This window comes from Pelodiscus sinensis, chromosome 5 (assembly GCF_049634645.1).
Source record: "Pelodiscus sinensis isolate JC-2024 chromosome 5, ASM4963464v1, whole genome shotgun sequence".
NCBI lineage: Eukaryota > Metazoa > Chordata > Testudines > Trionychidae > Pelodiscus > Pelodiscus sinensis.
In genome coordinates, this window is record NC_134715.1 from 16,570,174 (window position 1) to 16,587,751 (window position 17,578).

General features: G+C 40.8%; 1 protein-coding gene across 10 annotated transcripts in view; it reads left to right on the forward strand.

Annotated features, from left to right (window-relative positions):
* The window catches only part of CCSER1 (coiled-coil serine rich protein 1), a 1,130,035-nt gene that overhangs the window by 299,729 nt on the left and 812,728 nt on the right, over window positions 1-17,578 (forward strand). For all 10 annotated transcript variants that reach the window (XM_075929595.1, XM_075929599.1, XM_075929603.1 and 7 more), the window contains one exon: window positions 7,965-8,085. In XM_075929595.1, the coding sequence (XP_075785710.1) occupies window positions 7,965-8,085 (121 nt within the window). The remainder of the gene's footprint in view (window positions 1-7,964; window positions 8,086-17,578) is intronic.

Sequence of the window (17,578 nt, forward strand, 5' to 3'; positions counted from 1 at the left end):
GAATGTGCTTTTGGGCATTTAAAGGGAAGGTTTAGGAGTCTTAGACCTCTGGGGACACAACATTCCCTTTGTGGTGGCAGCCTGCTGTGTGCTCCATAGTATTTATGAGATCAAGAGAGAAAGTTATCTGGCAGGATGGGAGATTGAGGCAGAGCTTCTAGCCAGAGATTTTGAGTAGCTAGAAACCAGAACAGGACAAATCAGAGATGCTGGGAAAGAAAACTTTATGAATGGCCAGTGATGATAGTTGTGCATGTTGTTCCCAACAAGGTGCCTGTGCATTCAGAGTGTTTGCCTGTAGTTCCCCCCACTCCTGCAATATAAGCAATAAAGAGACCGTTGTTCAGAGATCATGTGTTTTTATATAGGGAAGACAACAGAGACTTGAAGGTAGGGGGAGGTCAGAAATGTGAGAAGGAGGATCTTTTGCCTACTTGGCCTTGGAAATTGAGTGTGAGGCTGCTCTTGAATCCCCCTCCCTCTCCCTCCCGTATCCTGGGGCCCCTAGAGGTGGAGGCTATGAAACTGGGTGAGGAAGAAAAGTTATTCTACATGGTGTGGGTGAGGAAGAAAAGTGTGTGTGTGTGTGTGTGTGTGTGTGTGTGTGTGTGTGTTTTCTCCTCTCCAGGCTCCTTCCAGGCATTCCATCACAGCTGTCAGACAAGAAAACATATTCCCCTGTTGCTTAGTTTGCATTTCCCTACATTCTTTCCTGTTATACATCTTTGCTATCCTGTCCTGCCAGTATGCCCACATCTCCTCCAGGAACGTATTCCTCTACCCTATATGCTTCTTAAACATATCTTTTCTTGTCTGTTTTTGCCTTTGGATTTGTGTGAGCCAGACAGTTGGTGGAGCCAGGGGAGTACACAGCAAGTTGCCTGCTATTCCTGCTGTAATGAAGAGTTACAAGTGCACACATTACAGGAAGTACATTGTGGAGCCTACAACCTAATTTATTAAGATATAGCAAAAATCTCTTTAAAGACAATGGAGATGTGTTCTGTGCAAGACCAAAGTTATGCTCTAAAGCAGCCACTGTGCAACAGGTACACAACAGAGTTCTCAAACGAGCATCTGGACACATGCAGTTTGGAGGCAGATATAATAAGGGACCTGCTAGGGTATGATCCTGCAGGCAGGATGGGGGAAGGCAGGGCAGAGCGGTGGCTCTCTCTGCTTCCCTCCTCTGTGTCTGCCACACCCTGCTTCCTGAGACAATGCTACTTTCCCATCCTGTGGAAGTCTGGGGGGGGGGGGGGGATAAAGGGGTCAGGAATGGGTTGTCATTAGCTGAAGCCATTCTAGCAGCAGAGACAGCAGCTAATAGCTTTCCTTCCTCCTTCATCCAATTTGCCATGGAAGATTTCAGTCTTCTCTAAATCAGAGTGGAAGGGAGCTGATGCTGACTGAATGTGGCCAGAAAGCTGGGCCTTATGCTGCAATGCTTTGTGGTGCAGCGATGCCAGACCACTTACTGCTGGCTTGATATGGGAAAGTGTCCTACCATGGAGGACAGAATAAGGTTGGCCTCCCCTGAAACCTTGTGAGAAGGATCACAGAGTTCCCATTTAAGTGCTTCATGGAAATGTGCAGGGAGGATTCCTGTTCCATCTCCAGACATGTTAGCAAGCTGTTCTGGGATCCCCTTCATTGTGAAGGCACAGAATACCCCACACATCACACCTAATTGCCTTAATCCACTTCTGGTAAGAAAAATATTGTGAACTCACCAGAATTGCTCTCCCTGGGATCTGTACTCAACTGTGAACATCCTGGGAGGAAGGGATTGGCTCCATCTTGATGAAAATTCTTGGCTCTCACCACTCGTCGGCTGGCCATTCTCCTCCTCCTCCCCTTCCACTACCATGCTGTTCTCCTCATTACTGTTCTGAGTGTTGTGACAGGAGTGCCTCAGCTTTTTTTATTTTAACTCAGCACTGCTGGCAAGTCCCTGGAGTATCCTTTCTCCACCAGGCACTGTGCTATCTTAGTGTGTAGATATCAGAATTTTTTTTTGCTGTTTCGGAGCTCAGAGAGAATGGATTCCTCTCCCCTCACCTCAATGCAATCCAAACACACTCCATGCTGGTACTCTTTTCAGTCCCTGGAAACTGGTGTTCTTGGAACTTAAACTAATGGAAGTCCTGGATGCATGTGCTGTTCAGGGGTGCTGCTTGCTCTGAGGTGTGCCTACAATGCTGTCCACTTGGGAAATGAAGTGCAAGTTCTGGCCAGAGTGGTCAGAACAGGGCACCGTGGGATGTTGCCCAGTAGCCAGGAACCTCAAGTTTCTCAACCCTGGATCTCCACTACTATGAATTTGACCATGTAAGGTTGAAATTTGCATCACTGTTCGTAAAAGGAGGAGTACCCAAAATCAGCTTCAGCAGCCCTTGAAATCTATAGAGTGGACTTCGTAGTGTGGTCTCACTGTTTAGAAAATCAACCTTATTTGGCTAAATTCAACCTAAATGCTAGTGTAGACACAGTGATTCGTATGCTAATGCAAAGCATGTGATGTTTAAAAAAATCCACCCTGTGTGGTAGAAGTAGTACTACTCAGTATGGCTATGTCTACACAGCGGAGCTATTTTGGGATACCAGAGGTATCTCAAAATAGCTATTCCGCATCTTAAGAACAAGTACATTATATCAAAATATAATGGACTAGCTATTGCAACGTCCCTATAAACCTCATTGCACAAGAGATAAGGGACATTTCAGAATAGCGCCTTATTTGGAAATAACATCGAAATAAGCTATGCAATGCGTAGTGCAAATTGCATAGTTTATTTTGAGGTGAGGATGCTGGGTAGATGCACCTTGTATTTCCCCCTGTGGGCCACAGTCTGATATCTTAAACATGTAGAATAGAACTGTACTTCTCAATTTGTGGAGGTAGATGCTGTTCAGTGTAAGGAAAGCACATTTGGGCCTTATATTTCTACTGTTTGCATGTACTGAGAAATACTTGCAGTTAGGCAATGAGACAAAACTATTCTTGAGCTTGGAAATTCGGACACTACAATGTTGTTTTTCAAATGTGTTAGCATCTGAATTTACTTCTGTCCTGCTTGTTTGTTGAAGATTAGATTCAATACATTTCACTTAACTTATTAGAAACTTTTGGCGATAGGTATATTTCCGATTTATGGATGGAAGAAAGTCCTTTGTGGTTATACTATGTCATGGGGTACTAACTGATCTCAGGATTTGAACTGAAAATAAGTACTGGTGGGTATTTTGCAAATTTCTCACCATACCAAATCCAGCAAGAACAGTATTCACATGGTCAGGAAAAAAGTATCATTGGTAAGGGCTAGTGAACCATAACATAGAGAAGGAAATAAATATGAAAATACATACATAGAAATAATTTCACAAAACTGTTTTCCAACTTTAAAAACAGACTATCCTAAATCTATACCACAATACACAGCAGGTTGGAAGTTACCTTAGGCGGTCAGCTGGTTCAGCCCTTTGCTCAAAACAGGACCAACCCCAAATAAATCATCCCAGCCAGGGCTTTGTCAAACTGGCCTTAAAAACCTGTAAGTGTGGAGATTCTATCACCTCCCTCTCTATGTAGCACATTCCAGTGCTTCACCACACTTGTAGTGAAATCATTTTTCCTAAAATCCAAAATAGACCATTGCTTCTTGTTCTGTCATCTGTGATCACGGAGAATAGCCTGGCTCCATCCTCTTTGGAACCCCTGTTCAGGTAGTTGAAGGCTGCTATCAAATTCTCCTCTCACTCTTCCCTTCTTCAGACCAATGCATGAACAAAAGTCGGTACACAATAGAAGTAAATAAAGAAATCACTTAAAAATAGAATCACAGGATTGGAAGGAACCTCGAGTGATCAAGTCCAGTCTTCTGCATTCATGGCAGAACCAAGAGTGAGAGAGTCATTTATAATGGGATATTCTAGCTAAATTTAAACTCATGTAATTATATTTTGTTTACCTAAATTCTCCCTACAGTTTCATTTGGTGATGGCTAATCTTGTATAACATGTAATATCTCAGTGTGCTATAAAGAGATTTGTTTGATCTCAAAGAGGGCCATAGTTACCTAGTAGCTTAATCCCTATGTATATATAAATTCCTTGATGTATGTCAATGCTTTGGTATTCTTCAGGATAAAAGATAATACATAAAATTATTACACCAATGATTATTTATTCAATAAAATGCATGCCAGCAGTACACAAAAGGAAAAAAAAAAGAAACTTTGTTAGAAAAAAACAAGACATGGAAAATGTGACAGCAAAATATCTTCCTTAAAAAGCATGTAATCTTTTGCCATGATATGAAAGCTGATAGCCTGCAGTCAGCCATATTCTTATTGCTGTAATGAAAGTTATGAAGAGCTAATAAGAGGCAAGGATATGAATATTGCTTCTTGCCTTGTTGCCACCTTTTCATGACATTTTAGTTAATTATCCTGTACCATTAATGATGTACTTATGGATATGTGGAGATTCAAGCTAGCAAGATAGGAAATGTAATTGCTTTGAGAACTGATGCCAACACTGCACATCTGTGTGAAGTTGGAAGGAAAATAAACAATTGATCAAATGTCTCAAACTCAAAATAAATTTTGATCAAGTAAATAAATCTCTGCAGGGTTAAGGAGCTTTACCTTCAACCACATGTGTAAGGGGGTTCTTTTTTGACCACAGTAAACCACTTACCCACTACAAAAAAATAGTCAGATTGCAGGAATTGATCCACTCATATGAAGTTCTGGAAAAGATTATTTGAATAAGCCCTGAAGAATCCACTAATTGACCAAAATTATCAGGCAGAATATCCTCTGTAGGGACCAGATAGCTCGGGATGTTCACTCTGCAGATTGAAAGTACAAAACTATAGCTGTTCCAGTGAAGGGACACACATTTTCTACTCTTATAAAGTAAAAGCAAAGGACAATTGCTTGGTTCAGTACTGTCCTATTTTACCCCTCCCAGCAACTCACAGCTTGGCAACTCAGACGTGTCTCTTTGTGAAGCTGAGCACTGGAGGCTGTGATGATACCCTGGTCACCAGGGATGATAGTCCCAACTGGGAGAGGAGAGGGGAGATGGAGATGGAATTCTCTCTCCCCCTTCCCTGCATAGAACACCTGGGATGGGTCAGATCAAGCTCCAGAAACATCCCCTTGCTATAGGAAACTGCACTGGTGTGGCTTAGGTATGTAGTTTCAGGTGTGTGGAGGGGTCCAAATGCATGGGGGGTGGACGGACTGGGGAGCAGTAAAGTGTACAGTGACCCCTTTTCTACCTGCGTGTCTGGAACACCCTCCACTGAGCCCTCTCTGTAACAGGAGCCTCCTGAACCCAGCCCCCCCCCCCCAGTGAACCCCTCAACACTCATTTCACCAAGACTCACCCCCTGCATCATACTTGGACCCCTCACTCCACTGGTCTCCAACCAGCTTCACTCTGAACCTCCATTCCACCAAGCCCCATTCTCCCCTCTACTGAGCCTAACCGGCTTCACCTCCCCCCTCCTTGCAGAGTCCTATCGCCCTGGCATCCAGACTCCCCACCAAGCTGCCCACGCCCAGACTGTGTTATGCAGAAAACTGGTACTCGAGGCAATTCTGCCTTGAAAAAATTAAAATTCTGTAACATTCTGTATATTTGAATTGTCAAAATAACACAAAAACAATATAATCTCACCTTTTCAATTATTTTTGGTAATTTATTTAAAAAAACTTGTCAGCAAAACAGTGAAAATAGTGTAATTCTATTGTATTGTTTTGACAAAAATGCAGAATTTTGCAGAATTTCAAAATGCTGTGCACAAAATATTTTAAGTTTTGGCACAGAATGTATCATTTTTGGTGCAGAATTCCCTCAGGCGTGTATAGTGAGATGCTGTGTGGTCAGATATATAAAGTAGTGTTGGAGCGCCCTAAATCCACTGGAATAACTGAAAATGCTGCACATTTTCACACAGAACTATTCCTTGTGGCAGCCCAGTGTGGTAAAGTGTTGATGAAGTTTTGCTTTAGCTCTGCTTGCACAGAAGGAAAGGATGCTGAAAAGAAGTGGGCGCATTGTGGGATGGGATGTTAAACTGCGGTTATCTGACTAATCGTGTAGTTGATACAGTTTGTGTCGACTATATGATTAGTCGATAAGGACCGATGTGCAAAGCCTCAGCGGGGGTAGCTCCGGGAGCCACCTGCACTGCGGCTCTGCATTTTAAATGCAGTTACAGCCACTGGTCTCTTACTACATTTAAAATGCAGAGGTGCAGCATCCTGGATTAGCGCGAGCTGAGATTGCTCGGTCCTGGCTTGTGCTGAGCCAGCAGCCCCTGTTTGCAGTGGCCAGCTCTGTCCACTGTGAACAGAAGCTGCTGCCGGGGCAGCCTCTGTTCATGGCAACTAGGGCTGGCTGCCTGCAGGGGCTGCTCCAGCAGTAGCTGCTATTCATGCCGACCACAGCTTGCCTAGGCGACTAGTCACTTACACACCTCGACTAGTCGGCTACTTACTAACAGCCCTATTGTTGATCATCCTTGATCCTACAGCCTGAATACATATAAGATTTTTTTTTTTTTTTTTTTTACCTGCAAGTACTGAAAGTAACTCATTGCTTTAAAAAAACCCGGCTAATCGCATTCTGGTCTTTCTTGCTCATGCATGATCTAGTACACAGTTATGGCGCTACTAAGGGTATTTCTTAGGAAGAAGATTTATTTATTTATTTATTTATTGTAGAGCACTTTTATTTTGTTGGCATAATTGACAAGATCCGTAGCTCAGGTAAATTGACATAGTTCTTGTTTTGAATATGGTCTGGGTGGAATATTTAAGTAATCCCTATTAATAGACAATCGACTTCTCAGTCATGCTCTCACATGGTTCAGCAGATAAGGCACTGGTTTTAGACTCAGAAAACCTGGTCAGTTCTGGGCTTGTAAATGCCTTTGTAAAATCCTTGGCAGGTCACTTTACCTTTGTATACCTCTGTTTTTTCCCTCACTATTTCTTTGTCTGCTTAGATTGTTAGCTCTTCAGGGCAGGAATGAGCCTATACTATGTTTGAATATTTTCTGTCACCATCTGGTTCTGACAGGCACTACCATCATACAGACAATGAATAAAACTAGAATCTGTGGAAATTTGTTAAAAAACAACTAACTACACCTTTTCAAACCTCCATAAGAAAGAGTAGTTTTCTTGTTTGGTTTGAAATTTTGAAGTGGCAGAGGTTTGCATTGGTGTGCTGCTTTATCTAACTCTTGATTTTTCCATCACTTTAAACATGAGAAATATAAAAACGGGGAGGGGAAGGTTTCAGATTCTGCCATTCTGACCTTGTACCTTACACATGAGTAACTGTACTGGCATATTTAGGGCTTTTGGCAAGAAGAAGGTGCTACCCAAATACGTAAAGCTGACAAAAAATTGTCTTTCTGTTACTGTGAAAATGTTGTGGCAGTCAGAGTGGCTACGTCTAGACTGCAAGCCTCTTTCGAAAGAGGCTTTTTTGAAATCTTCTTTCGAAAAAGAGCATCTAGACTGCAATCTCTTCGAAAAAGTGAGCCGCTTTTTTGAAAGAGAGCACCCAGGCAGTCTGGATGCTCTCTTTCGAAAAAGCCCTGTTTGCATTCAAGAATGCCTTTTTTCGAAAGAGCACTTTCGAAAAAAGGCGTTCTTCCTCGTGAAATGAGGAGTACCACCGTCGAAAGAAAAGCCGCGTTCTTTCGATTTAATTTCAAAAGAACGTGGCTGTAGTCTAGACGCAGGTGAAGTTTTTTCGAAAAAAGGCTACTTTTTTCGAAAAAAACCCTGCAGTCTAGACACAGCCAGTTTGATAAATCATTTGTTTCCTTTTTTGATCATATTGTGACTGTTTTGACAAACTATATATTTATATAATATAATTTTTAATTGAGGTTGAGTATGCTTTTTAACACACAAATTATTTTATCTTTACAGTTTGTCGGGAAGATTCATATCAATCCATAGTCTCTTGTGCTGCTGTAGTACTGACACCTAGAGAACTACCTGGGGAAGTAAAGAAAAAAGAAGAGCCAAAAATGCCTGAAGTGGCCAAACGGTGAGTGAATAAATTACTTATTTCTATTGCAATTTAAGCAGAAAAACCAAACTATGCCCTTAGATACACATGAGCAATTCCTTTCCACTTCACCCAAGATTTATGATTATATAGCTGAGGGCAGAAATTTGTTTAACAGTAAATACCTTCCTGTGGTTGTGGTAATGGCGTGGGTCTTCAGTGTGCGATAGGCAGTAGACATTCATATCCAAGGAAATAGATTTTAAAGAGTTTTAATACAGTTCTTTATTTCTGTAGAAATAATTCTTAATGCCTGCATACTCTTTCTATTCAGTAGTTGATAGTATAAAGACCGTTCATTCCTAAAAGCTTTGCTCTACTTCGATATTTCAGTTTTTTCAGTGTCTGTTTTACTGCTTTGATGTAAGCTACGATGGCAGTTTTAGGAGCGTAGTAGTGGGCTTCCAAGTAAATCCTATTAAATTAAACAGACTGTAGTTTGATATCTTGCACCACTGCCTTGGATGAGAATCATAACCACAGCATGGTTAGCAACATTTATCTTGAAATACCAGGCAGGATGGTTGTTCCTTAACAATTGAGTTCTTGGCGAATGGCAAAGATACATTTTTCATAAAAAGAAGAAAATGCTTTCTACAGAGACTAAGCACTGAAGTTAAAATGTAGGTTATGCATTTTAAAATGCATGAGGTAATTTTAAAAATAACTTAGGATTCTATAGTATCAACCATCATTACTCAAGAAGAGATCTTTGGGCTGCATTTAAGTCCTTATCTTCAGTTCAGCTGGCAATAAAGAAATTTAATTTGGGATATTTATTATCAAAAATTCTATTTCCACAAAACCTTAGTCTGAACACTTGCAAATTTTGAAATATTAAGAGGTTAGAAATCAGGTCCTCAACCTAGAGTCAAATGCACTAAGTAAGGATCAAAGTTAGTAATACTGGTGGTGTTTCAATTGTATTTCAACTAGTAACAGATATGGCCCATCAGATCTGAAGCCTGTCTATCCCTATTCCTTCTACCCTATATAGGCAGTTTTAATTCAAGATCTGAAATCCATGGCTAGATCAGTATCCAACTGTAATATGTATTCCACTTTTCAGATAAGCCATTGGTTATGAGGCTATCTACAATTTCATGATTAGCTACATCACAGACATTAGTTTTTCTGGGTTCACATTTAGTTCAATATTGAAAAATGTTTTTATATAGGGAGTAGTAGTATTTTAGGAACATGATTCTGCATCACATCCTTCTGACCTCTCTGTGAATACAAAATATTTGAAGAAGGTTCTAGCACTCAAAGTTTTAGACTGGGAGCCAGAATATTCAGGCTCAGATGTATATTTTTCTCCACTAAGAGGCAAACCTGCAATGTTCTTTGTTCTGCCTTCTCCACTATTAGCTTGATCTGAAGTTTCACCTTTTTAATCTCTTGTGGATTTCATCTAAGACAATTACTGTACGTGCTCAAGGAGTGACTGGTGCTTTTTAGTTGACTTTTTCCTTCACTTAATTAGTAAGGCTAGCTTTTTCCCCTTTAAAAACACACTGATGATATTTTCAAAAGCACCCCTGGCAATCGTATGCATTTCTCATCTACACAGAGGTCTCAGTAACAAGCTCAGATCTCTCTGATGCTATAGAGGTTTGCTACCCTAACCCTAACCCTAAGATGTGCCTTGCAGTCTCTTTGAAGCTCTATTTATCTTGTGTCCTGTGACTGCTGAAACATATTTAAAAGTATCCACATGAATCAAAAGCAAACACTTTATTAGTATATTTGTTATAGTCTATCTCCCAAAATACGTAGGGGGCAGAAAGGAAACACCCTCTCCGGAACTGCTGAGAGTGTCTTTGGTCAAGATTTCAGGAAATTATCTTGAAACTTTCAAAACACTTTGTAGCCAATTACTCCATTTTATGATTAATGTATTGTCTGATGTTCTGAGTAACTAACGTCATGTCAGATAAAATTGTGTACTGAATAGATTTAAGTTCTAGCATTATAGAAATATTGATTAATATTTAGACATAATTATCTATTAGTTACCTACGTAATAAGGGATGAATTGCAAAGTCTTCAAGCTGAAGCATGTAAAGTGTCAATTTAGTCAAACTGTTGCCATGTTGATCACGTGCACACACACACAACCAATTTTATTCACACACTCACACACAACCAATTTTATTCCCTCTCATCAATGTTTAATTTAAGGCTGTTTGTTAAACATATCGGGGGAATTATTGGATCATATTTGATTTGTACACAGCAGGAAAAATCCTGCCTGACTCGCTAAGAGCACATTTGTTAAGAATTTGGTGAGAAAGTGGCTGCAGGTGGGCACAGAATCCTAGGGCTTCTTGCTGGCAATAAGGAGTTATTGCTCAGAAAATTCTGGGGTGATGGCCTCAGTCTCACTGAGAAAAAACTAAAAAGAACAATATGTCCTGATCCCTAATACATGATACTAATCATAGTGCTACAGCATAGTTCTGAGGGCGTTAAGGCTTTCTGGCTATCTAACTATATTGCCTTAAGGCTGGGAAAGTGCCAAGAGTACACATTGCTCTCCTCTTGAGTAATAGTATTTGGTAGGGGGTTAAGTTATAATGTCCTTAGCGTGAGGGCTATAACTTCTATATTATATCCTCAGTGAAGCAAGGTATGAGCATTTAGTGACTAGTAAAAAGCTAGTTTCTGTGAGTCCTTTCCCTTCCTTCTCCACTGTGCAATGTAGCAAAGGATTTTTTTCTCAGCCATAGTTAATAATCTGTATGAAAGTAGGTGGCCCCAAACCCTCTCCTATGCTCCCTTCCCAAATTTGTAAACACATTTGATCTAGAACATAATATGGATCTGTTATTTAAATTTGTAGTCATAAAATATTAAAAACAAATATTCAGTGCAGGTGTTCAAGGCCTCTTTGTGTTGCTATGGTGATAGCTCAGCCGGCCTCTCTTGAAGGAGTACAGATGATAACACTTATTCTACAAATTCTTTTACCTGGGTAGAAAGTTCCAAAGATAGTCTTAATCCTTTAAAATCAAAATCAAGAAGATGCAGAGATAGAATTGTGATGTGAGGAATCCTTTTCACTGCAAGTGTCTAACAAAGCACGTGGGAGAGAAAGCTATACTGTAATATTACTATCGTGCTTTAAAAATAGCTTTTCTTTAAACATCTATGATCACACTATTAATTGAGAGTTCTTGCAATTGTACAATCTTAGGCGCTTACGGACAATGTTGTAAGAGAGACTCCTCAAGTGTACTGGGTCAGTATTCTGCTAGGAAATGTAAACAATCAGGAAATCCATTCATAAGATACCAATACATGAGAATGTGTCATAATATAGAAACAGAAGCCTTGAGTTGGCAAAGGATTGAGTATTTGAGTGGTTTCATTTAACTTCTATTTAAGCATTTGTTTCAGTACTTTGTTTAATTGGACCAAAGATGATCCTTCTATAAAGGATGACTTCTTTGGAAAAAATTATTGTACTAATATAGTTAAGAAAAAAACAGTAAACAAATTGAAGATCACATATAATGTAACTAACAAACTACAGTGAGGATGAAGACAACAAGGATTCATTTAGCTGAAAATTTACCAGTTACTAAATAAACAGAGTCCTTCAGAAATGTTTAGGATAAAACCAAGAATTAAAATGCAGATTTGTTTGACTGTTAGTTGAATATTTGTGCCTTATTTAATACCTGTTTGTAATTAAAGTGAATTTGTGTGTTGTCCTGAATAAGAAGAGTTTGGAACTAAATGGCATATCAGTTTTATGGCCCTGTTTGTAATCAAATTGCTAAATTTGTATGAAGCAGTAACATGATAGCTTTGAATAACCTCATACGGGTTATTATTGGTTACTTGAGTTGATTCATGTCTTCAGTGCATTTTTACTCTGATACAGCAAGGGACTTACATATGCATAAAGTTAGATGTTTGTGTGTATTGCGACTAGGGTGCCTGCTTACCTATCTAAAGTTAAAAACGTAGAATCATAGATTTGGAAGAGACTTCAGGAAGTCATTGAGTTCAACCCCATGCCCACAGCAGGACCATCCCTGCCAGGGCATTGTCAAGACAGGACTTAAAAATCTCTACCGGCGGAGATTCCACTACTTCCTTACGTAGTCCATTTCAGTGTTTCACCACACTTCTAGTGAAATAGTTTTTCGAAATATCCAAACTTGACATTCTCCACTGCAAGTTGAGACCATTGCTCCTCGTTCTGTCATCTGTCACTACTGAGAACAGCCTCTCTGCATCCTCTTTGGAGCCTTCCTTCAGGTGGTTGAAGGCTGCTATCAAATCCCCCTTCACTCTTCTCTTCTGTAGGTTAAGCCCATATCCTTCCGCTTCTCTTTGTAAGTTGAGTGCTCCAGCTCCCTAATATTTTTTATTATGTGTTATTCATTGCTCTTTAGTAGTGATGTGAACTTTGGTCTCCAATGCAGAAAGGGTCTCTGTCCATGGAATCCTGTTGAAAGACTTGCATCTGATTTTACAGTTCATCCTAAAAGACCCCTCTTTGAAACTTGAAAAGATGAATATTTTTAGACTGTTTTGGACAATCTGATAAAAGATGGTTGAACTGTTTTTATTGCCTGTATAATTTCCATTATGTACCACAAAAGAATGTTTATCATCTCATAATTGCCTACTATTTCTGCAAAATGGCACTGTCTTTAGAGGTTGTTGGGTTCCAAATCCAGTTCATAAACAGAACAGGACTCATAGAACTTCTCCAGAATTGTTGAAATGATACTTTATAAGAAGGTAGTGTTTTGTATGTGTTTTGAAATGTGAACAACTTGTAATATAATTTGCTTAATGTTTCTGTGAATGGTCAGATGTGAATAGGCATAGCCTCTTAGATTATTAGAAGATGAAGGTCATGGTAGGTGTGACCAGGAAGGTAAATCCTGATAGATTTGCAATAAATGCCTTTTGTTTGATGTATGACCTTAATGTAATGATGATTTGAGCATTCTTAATATGTTCATTACTGAATCAGTACTCCACTAGGGTTTTAGATTTCTTCCACTGTGATTTGTTTTGAAGAAACTATATTTTCTGTAATAAGTGTCCTTATAAGCTACCTTATACAGAATCAGACTCAAGGGAGCTAAATCTTCTAAGCAGTTATTTCTTGGAAAACCTTTTCTGGTAATTTTCTCATTCTTAAGCTTCATATTTTGTGATACTGTGGTGGTAGGAATGTCCTTTATAAAGAACTATTAAGCTTTACTGCAGAATAATGTGGCAGAATTGAGTAATTATTAATATATTTTGAGTTGTAAAACCATTTTCTGGCTTTAGTTAGAAGGCAGTACCAAAATATGTTGTTTTTTAAAATATGATACTGTAGATTGATCTTTGATTATTATTTTTTTCTTGGGCATTTTGAATAATCATTTTTGTGGTCTGAATGTTCATTTTCTCATTGTGTGTAATATAATATATGATGTGCAGTATAGAACCACTCTGAGGATGACAGAAACATTTTTCAGTACAGAATTTTTACAGTGCCCACGTCAGAAAGGTTTATTTGGTGTTGTTCGTGTTTAAACCAAGGCAAGTAGATCTTGCCTTTCAAGGAGTAACCTGGATCACACAAAAATGATTTGGCCTAATGAACTGACGTGTCTAAATTGTCTCTGATAAACAAATGAATCCATTGAGAAGACAAGGTTTTGAGGTAATAACTTTTAGTGGACTAGCTTCTGTTGGTCCAAGAGACAAGCTTTTCAGCTTGCACAGAGCTCTTCTTCAGATTTGAGAAACTTAGTGTATCACAACTAAATAACTCTAAAACTGGCCAGTCATAAAACTTTCTTTCAAAGTCTCTTTGATTTGCACAGCCCCATGTTGTGCTCTCCTTCTTTCCCCTGTGACTGGCTGCTCAAAATCTCTGGCAAGAGCTCTGCCTCAGCCCCACACCCTGCCAAATAATTTTCTCCTTTGCTCTCACAAATATTCTTGGGCACACAGCAGGCACCACCATAAAGGGAATGTTGCATTCACTGAGATCCAGTCTAGTCAGTAGACACCTAACCTCCTCTTTAAACATCCAAAAGCACATTCCTCTACCATTCTGCACTTGCTCAGCCTGTAACTGAACTGCTCCTTACTGGCATCCATGCTGCCTGTTCACAGCTTCATGAGCCATGAGAGCAAGAGGTAGGTTGGCCTGCCAAGGATCACTATTGGAATTTCCACCTCTCTGACTCGAATTTTCCAATCTGGAAAAAAGGTCCAGGTTGCAACTTTCAGAAGAAGCAGAAGTCCCTAAAGATGTGTCATTCACCTTTCCCATCCATCCCACATTGATGTTGGTGAAACAGACCTTGTGATTTACCAGCGTCTGCAGCACAATCAAGAAGTACCCTCTTGCAGTTTATGTACTTACAATGAGATCCACAAGAGGGACCATGTTCACACTGCTATGGCATCTGTGCATGTAATCAGGGCCAAAAAGGATGTAAAAAGACTGTTTCCTGTTAATCTCAAGCAAGGGGGGAGGGAGTAGAAGAGCGCATTATGGGATTCTGAGAACATGAACCCAGAATCATCCGCTGCACAGTTTTGGTCCCAACATGTACTGGAAGCATAACCCAGGAGGCAAAGCATCACAGGCACTGTGGGATAGCTACCGTGGGATAGGCACAGTGCATCACTCTTGATGTCAGTGGCAGTCCCCGTACTAGGGACATGCTACTTTGAACTATGTAGAATGCTAGTGCACAGAGGGCACATTCAACTTTCAAAATTAGGTGGTAAGAAATCAACCTTAATAAATTTGACCTTATCTGATATTGTAGACCCTGCTGGCTATGCCCTTGGTGGTATTACTGCCTCCAAAAGACACACTGCAAACTACCTCTCACCTGTGGGCTCACTATGCCCACCGGCTACTCTCATATCGCATCCCTCTGAACAGCATCCCCTCCCTTTGCATGTTATAGAAAATAATTCTTTTCCCAGGGCTTCTGGTTTTGCTGTCAGAACCAAACCCTGGCCTTGCTTTAAGTTAGGAGAAGAGGAGGCTGCATACCAAATTTAAGTGCCTTTGGCTCTTAGGGTATGTCTACACTACCCCCCTAGTTCAAACTAGGGGGGATAATGTAGTCATACGGAGTTGCAAATGAATCCCGGGATTTGAATTTCCCGGGCTTAATTTGCATAAAGCCGGCCGGCGCCATTTTTAAATGCCGGCTAGGTCGGACCCAGTGCCGCGTGTAGCCGCGCGGCACGGGGTCCGACCTAGCCGGCATTTAAAAATGGCGCCGGCCGGCTTTATGCAAATGAAGCCCGGGAAATTCAAATCCCGGGCTTCATTTGCAACTCCGTATGACTACATTACCCCCCCCCCCCTCCAGTTCGAACTAGGGGGGTAGTGTAGACATACCCTTACTGTTTAGGAGGAATTCTTGAACAAATTAACTTGAAGACAGGGGTACTCTAATATATATATATATATAGATGATGCCCTATAGTAGGATTATAACTAGACTAGACAGAAAATAAGTGTATAACTATATTTTTAAATGTTTAGGCCATGTCTACACTAGCAGATTATTTCAAATTTACTAAATTTGACTTCTGGGCCCCTGTGATTTCTGTGTTACTATGGGGAAGAATTGAATGTAGTCAAAGACAGTGTCTGTTAATGTGGACATGCTACCTTGGACTCAGAGCCCCAGGAAGTACCCTAGGGAACTGTGGGAGGCCTCTTGGAGGCCAGTTAGTTCAAATTAGCAGCACTGGAGCATTCACACTAACAGTGTTTTGGACTTACAAGTTCGGGAATAGTGTGGTTCCTGATGAAAAGCACTACAGAGTTTAAATTCTGCAGTCCCTTGTTCTGGAATAACAGGCTTGGTAGTGTGGATGCATCATTTACGAAAGCAATCGGGGGGGGGGGCTAATTTCGGACTAAGGTCCTAGCGTAGACCAGGCCTTATAGTTGACTCATAGGGCTGAATTCTGCTCTCATTTACAGTTGAATGAATAACTGAAGGTTGCCTGCTATTCTTGTTACCCAACCAGTTCAGCAATTGTGAGTACAGGAAATATTTCCTCTACTGCTGTCTGTGCCACCATGTGACTTTATCACACTGAGGTCATAGCTGCACCATTGCAACAGGGGAAAACTTGTCCTTGACTAACCTTTAGACACTTCTGTTAGCTTGGGGAAGAGGAAGGTGGGCCTACGAACTGTTGAGAGTAGATGGATAGACCAAGTCAATCCACTCATGCCTGACGTCCTCCCCAAAGATTTCAAAAGGGTGAGGCATTCTTGCAAATAGTGAAGAGTTTTCAAGCTGAAATAAAATACCAGGACATCCATAGCAATCCAGGTTGAACCTCGCTGGTCTGGCCCCTTCAGGACCTGACTGTTCCTGAATTAGGGGATTTGCCAGACCAGGGAAGGCCCCTCCCCTCATGGCCTGCACCCATTGCTGCCCTAGCTTCCTAGGCTGTCTAAATGCTGCCAGCCTGCTGCTGCCAAGATGGAGCACCATGGCCACAGATCTGCATCCAGGGCAGAACTCCACAGCCACCTGGTAATGCAGCCGGAGCCAGTGCTGTACAGCCAGGGCAGAGCAGCTCAGCAACTGTGTGGCTCTGCAGCCGGAGCTGGACCTGTGCAACCAGGGATGGAGTGGAGGGCCAGGGCAAGAACTCTGCCTCCCGGGCCATTGCTGGGGCTGCCACTGAGGCCAGAACTCTGCACTGTGCCACCCATCCCCCCTTCCACACAAAAATACTGGGTGGCTGGTGTCCCCTAATGCGCTCCTGCTTTGCTTCCAGACCTCCCTTTTCCTGGGCTCTCTGGTCCAGGAACATCCATGGTTCATTCCGGTACAACCTGTAGTTATAACTTAAAGAAAACATTTCCACTTTCTCCCCTTCAAATAAAATATTTACAGTGAGGTCCTAGTGGACAATTAGCATTTTGTACAATTTTGTTGTGAAATTTTGCACGTATTAGACCAGTTCTCTCTTATGTGAGTTTTAAGATCTCCGCTAAAACTTCTTTTTCTGAGCTTGGTGATGAGCCACTTTTTTCTTGGCTTCTCTTTTTCCCTAAGATCTGTAGCAAGAATATGCAGTAGCATATGCTGCAGACCCTGCTTGATCCCAGCCTGACAGAGAAGTAGAGATGAAGACTAGAAGGAAAATCTTCTGGACCTGCTACATGGTAGAATATCCGAATAAAGAGCTCTGATAGTTTTGTGTCCAGAGGGAAATTCTATCCAGCCCAAGTAGGAATTGGCCTGGGCTAGAAGAAAACCAGTTTATTCAAGAAAAGCATATACTTGACCAGCAGAAACTTTCTGAAATGTGTGAATATTATCAGAAAGCAAACTTTGAAGGGGTACTAATATGGCTAACCTGAATTCCTTCAAAAGAATGCGAACTGAATATTTGTGGAAAACTTTTGCTGGCTCAAAGCTGTATTAGGAATATTAAATATTGGTTA